General features: G+C 42.9%; 1 protein-coding gene across 2 annotated transcripts; it reads left to right on the top strand.

The window, feature by feature from the left end:
* Window positions 1-121: 121 nt before the first annotated feature.
* Window positions 122-6,286, top strand: asphd2 (aspartate beta-hydroxylase domain containing 2). Of its 2 annotated transcripts, none has more exons than XM_032516837.1 (4): window positions 122-439; window positions 1,535-2,738; window positions 3,209-3,322; window positions 3,596-6,286. In XM_032516837.1, the coding sequence occupies exons 2-4, from the start codon at window positions 1,874-1,876 to the stop codon at window positions 3,724-3,726; spliced, it is 1,110 nt and encodes a 369-aa protein (XP_032372728.1). In that variant the 5' UTR covers window positions 122-439; window positions 1,535-1,873; the 3' UTR covers window positions 3,727-6,286. The 2 variants fall into 2 exon arrangements, with proteins under 2 accessions (XP_032372728.1, XP_032372727.1); XM_032516836.1 differs by having other exon boundaries at window positions 122-443.
* Window positions 6,287-6,437: the final 151 nt, after the last annotated feature.

Genomic DNA, 6,437 nt, shown 5'->3' with positions numbered 1-6,437 from the left:
CTTTTGGATGACTGATTTCAACAATAGAATGTATAAAATGTTTATTATTTTTATTTCAACACGCTCCTCACTGAGACGTTTATTTTGAAATACCGGAAATATTGTTACGCATTCCTCTGGTTGCTTGACGCTGGGTGTCTTCCCTGGTGGAGCTTCAGTATTTACAACAATATTGTCTGTAGCCTATCCGACGCTGCTGTCTATCACAGACAGACAGGGAGCCAAACCGTCGCTGGAACAGCTTTCCGGTTTTTCCTCTGCTTTACGATGGCTGTCGGCTCCAGTTAGGACTTCTTTTGTGCATTTTGGAAATATTTCCTATAATGTTGGCGAGTGATATCCGTCTACCTTGTGCACTGCAGTGGTGCGCAGCTTCGCCTGGAGCAACACCTGTGCGCCTCTCCTCTTCCTCTCCTCTGGCCACAGTCAGGAATGTTGAGTAGGTATGGATGCAAACCTGTGCACGAATCCACGCACCAAACATCCACGTAGCTCCAGACAAGGATATATAAGCTCAGTTACTGTGATCTGCTTGTTTTCCGCGACTTACTGAACGCTACAGCTCACCAATGTGTTGGTCATCAGTTTGTATGGCAGCTTGGCCCTAGTGGCAGCAGCTCTAGTCATTACATTACGCGATTACATGGAGGAAACAAGGTAGGGTGTGTGTGTGTGTTTGAGATGGCTTCATGGTTGGGTTTGATGGCCAGTCTGTCCTAAAAGCAGCGGGAGTGTGTGGGGGATGTGGGGGCGGCTTGACGCTGTCAGACAGGATGTAGGGGAGGATCTATTGGAGCACGAATACCCAACCATTTTTGGTGAGAGAGAATCATGGAGTTCTGATCACAGTTGACGCATTGCACTCGCGTTTTGGCTGCTAGTCCATTATCATTATATAATCACACTCATGTAATCCAATCCTTTTTTTCTTTTCTTTTTGAACTAAAACAGCATAAGATTACACAGACTACAGTTCGCCCCCCCTCCCCCGAGGATCCATCTATGCAGCTCCTTCTGAGCAACCTATGAATTCCAATTTTAATACATGTGGGTGTATCAACACTGTTTAAGTTTAAATAATTCACCGTTTGGTGCGCGCGCCTGTGTGTGTGGTGCGCAACAATATACAAGGGAGAGATTTATGTTAAATGCAGCAGTGTGCCAAGAGACTCATGGTTTTATACAGTGCAGTGTGTGTGTGTGTGTGTGTGTGTGTGTGTGTGTGTGTGTGTGTGTGTGTGTGTGTGTGTGTGCGTGTGCGTGTGCAGTACCGGGTGCAGTCATTTTGAAGTGCACAGACAGTGTGTGGGTGAGTTTCAGCAGGTGTGTTGTTTTGTGGTGCATACAGGATAGGAATTTTCTCCAACTCTGAGGAGGAAGATCTGTTTCACAGACACAAAGCAAGTTGTAATGATACCTCTGCATGTCAACACAATAACATTAGTAATTAGAGTTTGGATTATTTGTGTCAATTGCAGCCTCCCCTAATCTCTCCTCACCTCTCTTTCTCTCTTTCTTTTGTCTTTGTTTTCAGAGAACACATTACCCTAAGGCTCGGTGTCTGTCTGCGTTTATCTGAAAGAACAAGAGAGGGAGCAGCACAAATACAGCACAGCCAGACATCATGCAAGGAGAAACCTTCCCTCATTGTAGAGTGCTGAAATGTTAGGATCGACGAGCGTGTGTGTCGGATCAAATCAGCAGACTGTTTACCATAGGGGGGGCAATAAGAGCTGCTTGACATTAGACTCACTCACGCCCTGTGTGAGGTTCAAAGCCCCTTTAAATCACGATCAAGAAAAGACGCGTTAACTGATCTCTCATCAGCAAGCCCCCCCCCCCGTCAGATTCAGCAATCCGGAAACAAGCCAAGATGGAGTGGTCACTAGACAATGTAAGGGAGATGGTGGCTGGAGGGATGCAGTCTATAAGGGAGTGTGAGATCTGTGCTTTTGCCATAGCCGTGTGTGTGCTGCTGCTGTTTATGTGGTATTGTTACAGGGTTGGCCGGGAGCATGGCTCCAGCCCTCTGCGTGGGAGGTATCTGGCTGGGCCCAGCCGAATTGGAGGGGTGGTGGGGGGCTTCATGAGCTCAGACTGTCGTGGCAGGGGGAAAGGAAAGCGTGGATCAATGCTAGAAGAGCAGAACGGCTTCGCTTTCTGCCAGTCGTCCGAGTGCTTCCGATGTACTAGCGCCGGAGAGAGTCTGAACCAGAGGCTCTACCACAGCCTGCAGGATTACGCCAAGCGCTACACCTGGTCAGGTATGGGCAGGGTGCATAAAGGAGTCCGTGATCAAGGCCGATACCTTAACAGCAGACCAACCATCCAGCGGCCAGAGGTCTTCTTCCTCCCAGACCTACCGTCAGCCCCTTTCTTCTCCAGGGAAGTACAGAGACACGACGTGGAGTTACTGGAGCAGAGCTTCCCCGCCCTTCTGGCCGAGTTTGAGAGCATCTACCACCAACCTCCAGCACGCAGCGGCTCCTCCCTGCCGCCGGGTTGGAAAGCCAATAACACTCCTCGCGGGCAGTGGTGGACATACTACCTGGTAAACCAAGGCACTCCTCTGGTTCTCAATGTCAGGAGGTGTCCACGGGCCTGGAGGGTGCTGGGCCAGCTGCGCACCTTCATCGCCAACAACGTGTTCGGAAACGCCTGCTTCTCTGTGCTGACGCCTGGGGCTCTGATCACTGAGCATTACGGTCCGACAAATGTCAGGCTGCGCTGCCACCTGGGTAAGAGAGTGAACTGTTTAGTGAGCTGAAACCGATTCATCCATGTGATATCTGAGGCTCAGTGTGTATTCAACTTAACACAACAGCAGCTGATTGCATATTTTAAGAATATTTAACTAGAGGAGCATCCCAGTGAATCAGCTGCTGTGGTGTTGAGACTGAAAATCTGGATCCTCTTGGGTCATGATGGCACATAGCTGAAATTTAGTGGCGTATTTGATTATTTTAATTGTTTTCACTGCACCTGAGCTTTCATGCATTTGTGAGATGGCTATAAATAGGGATGTTTTGTGTTGTGTAGACAGGGTCTTTCATTAAATGCTTTAAAACAGAATACTGTAATAATACGGGACACTCTAAGAAAAAGGTATTTTGTCTGGGATATGTCCCCTGGGAGATTGGTGAGCAACACAAAAGGCTTTGCTGTCCCATAATGACACATGGATGAACTTGTTATTTTCCTCTTGCAGGTCTCAGAGTGCCCCCTTCCTGTGAGCTTGTAGTTGGTGGAGAGCCACAGTGCTGGTCTGAGGGCAGCTGTCTGCTTTTTGATGACTCCTTTCTGCACCGGGCCTTCCACGAGGGTAGGAAGGGATTAAAACTGTAGTTTTTTCATTGCATCCTGTTGCTTTTTATGTATTCCTTTAAGGAGGATTGACCTAAAAATGGTATAATCCAATATTACTAAAGAGCCTTTTTAATATGCGTCTGAAGGGGTTTTTCGTCAAGATCATGACAACATGGTGTGTGTGTGTGTGTGTGTGTGTGTGTGTGTGTGTGTGTGTGTGTGTGTGTGTGTGTGTGTGTGTGTGTGTGTGTGTGTGTGTGTGTGTGTGTGTGTGTGTGTGTGTGTGTAGGTGGCGCAGAAGATGGCCCCAGGGTGGTCTTCATGGTGGATCTCTGGCACCCCAACGTGGCCGCCGCTGAGAGACAAGCCTTGGACTACATTTTTACTCCAGGCCGTTTAGAGGACAAGGAAGGGAAATAGGTGTGAGTGAGAAACCATGTCTGACAGAGAGACATATGGCATTTAGGGAAGTGTCTGTAGGATTGGGGAGCAACTCTTTTTCTGCTTTCAGACCAGTTCACACATTCACTGTGTACATATTCTTCGTCTTATACAGTAACTCTCATAATTCTTCTTAGCAGATGACCAAACATTGGGCCTCTTTTATCAATCATATTCGTGTTCAGTTGAGCCTGTATAGCTGTGTAAAAGACAACCACCCCCTTGAAAGTAACTACTTATATTCTCCAAAACTTAGTAGCACGATTGTTTTTGCAGGCATTTCATTTTTATAAATGCGTATTAACATCCTGGCAGGGACATTTCAGCTTATTTGTTGTTGTTTTATTTTATTTTGAATCTTTGAATGTTCTTTGCATTAATGAATGAGTGAGTTACTGAACAGTAAAAATTCACTGTTTCACAGCATGTATGGGTCCATAGGCTAACCTATTCTATTAGCAGTACATGAACTGGAGTCAGTAAACATTTATGGGCCCCAAAAGCTTCCTAACAGTTTCAAAAGATTTGGTGTCAAGTATCGGTGGTATTACTGTACACTAACTTAACTTTATTATTTTAAGGGCTAAACAATTTAATCATTCAACTTTTTTATATTACTCAACATATATGGTTACCTTTGAATTGTTGATTCAAACCGAAACATGATTGTAAGTGGGTTTGCACATTTTTCATTTCTACAACACCCACTTACAAATGTGGGACTGTTTTACACTTTGGACTGTTTAAATTGTCATGAATGAGTGATACATCTCATGCTTGCAGAATGGTGACATATGTTCAGTGATTGTAGTGCTTATTTGCATCAAATCACAGCTAAAGTCAAGCTAAAGCTAAAGGATAGTTGATTCAGTGCTGGAGGATTTTAGGCATATACTGTTCAAAAGGTTTTCATTAACACATTAGACCAGATAAGAAAAAGGGGTTACATTTTAGTTGAAGTTATCTACATAAAAATGACATGACATTGTCATGAACGTGTCATAAACATTATAAACAAGTCATAAACAATGATATAATGCTGCTTTTAACAAGTGTCATTCTGTTTTGTTATGATAAGTTATGGTTAGGGTTAAGGTTAGGGCTCACGTGTCATGACAGTGTCATGTCACTTTTTTGTAGATACCTTCAAGTAAAGTGTTGCCGAAAAAAGTATAGCTTCATATTTGCTTTACAAATACGGATTAAAGCTATAGTGCGTAGTTTCTGACTCCGCCATGAGAAATTCTATGTAATGACAACAAAAATGATGGCACATCCACATGATACAAGCCTTCCGTGATCGTGTTTCACCCCCACCCCTCCTCCACACAGTTGCTAGTAGCCAAGGAGGACACGGAGGATTAAGCTGATAGTCTTTATTAGCTTTGTAGCAACTCATTTGACAATGGTCTGAATGTAACGGACGTTCAGTATTATCAAAAAACTAAACACTAACACTAAAGCTTTTTTGATAAAGAAGCAAATTCTGTAAATGTCATTTTAGTTGCTGACAGTGTACACAATTAGGGTTTTATGACTATGAACAGTCAACTGTTCATAGATATCTAAATGAAATGAATTTCAGAAAGGGCTGTAGCAGTGTGATAATATCTTAAGAAAATAATTAATAACAGACATTCTTCATGTCATCTATCATATCTATATGTGCGTTTGATAGATATGTGATAACTGAGGTCCAATGTTAAACATGACATGAATGTTTACAGACGCAGCTAATGTCATGACCCCTGCCGGTGAGGTGGTTTATTGTGCTCCACTTTGAAAAAAATCTATTCTGCTTTCACAAGACGTGGTTAGATAAGCACATTTTAGGTCATATTGTGTGAATCAGCCTGTGCTTAACACTGGAGATGAAGCGTTTTTGGTAAATTTACTAAACTCTTGTAATTTGGTTGTATTTGATATCAGGTTTGTATTTCTGTAAATAGGGTTGTGGTAAAAAACCAACAAAAAATGGTCTGAGATGATTGTCTTCAAAGCTATAACTATTGTGTCTTGATTTGCAGCTAAAAGCGATTGTATTTTATTCTCAAAAAGCCAATCATTTTGATAGACTCAATTTGTAGATTCTGTAAAATGTTTATGAAGTACTATCTCCGTTGTTCTGTGACTTATTTATTTTACCATATGGGATCCATTATTAAAGCCACCATACTTAATTAGTCAACAACACTTCATGGATATTATGTGCTCATGTGTAAAAGGTAGTGGAAATTAATCTTCAGCAGCTTTACAGGTCCACCGCAACTCAAGCTACCCACCTATACAATTCTAATGTTTACAAAATGATTTACAAGCTGTTTACAACATCAGACGACGCCGACTCTCACATTGAGCTGTCCATAATTGGGTTTAAAAACAAGAGTGCTGTTAATCCACTGAAGAGTTTGCTATAAAGTATATGATGGGGCAACCATTTTGTTTACATTAGGATTAAGGATTTGTCCTTAACACATTCTAGTGTGGATTTTGAACAGTATTTCTGTACATTTAATAAATGGTCGAGTGTCTTATTTAACCCGCTGTTGTCAGAGGTGTCACTTTTACACTGATATCACAAATAGGAAAGAAGGGGTAGACTTCTGACTAGACTTCACTCTATTCATGTTCTTGAGTCCATTGTGCTGAATCAACCACTCCACTAATTAAACTACTGCATCGCACAGAGC

The sequence above is a fragment of the Etheostoma spectabile genome, chromosome 5, assembly GCF_008692095.1.
Source record: "Etheostoma spectabile isolate EspeVRDwgs_2016 chromosome 5, UIUC_Espe_1.0, whole genome shotgun sequence".
NCBI lineage: Eukaryota > Metazoa > Chordata > Actinopteri > Perciformes > Percidae > Etheostoma > Etheostoma spectabile.
Note: the sequence above shows the minus strand (reverse complement) of the source record. Positions and strands in the feature narration are given on the sequence as shown.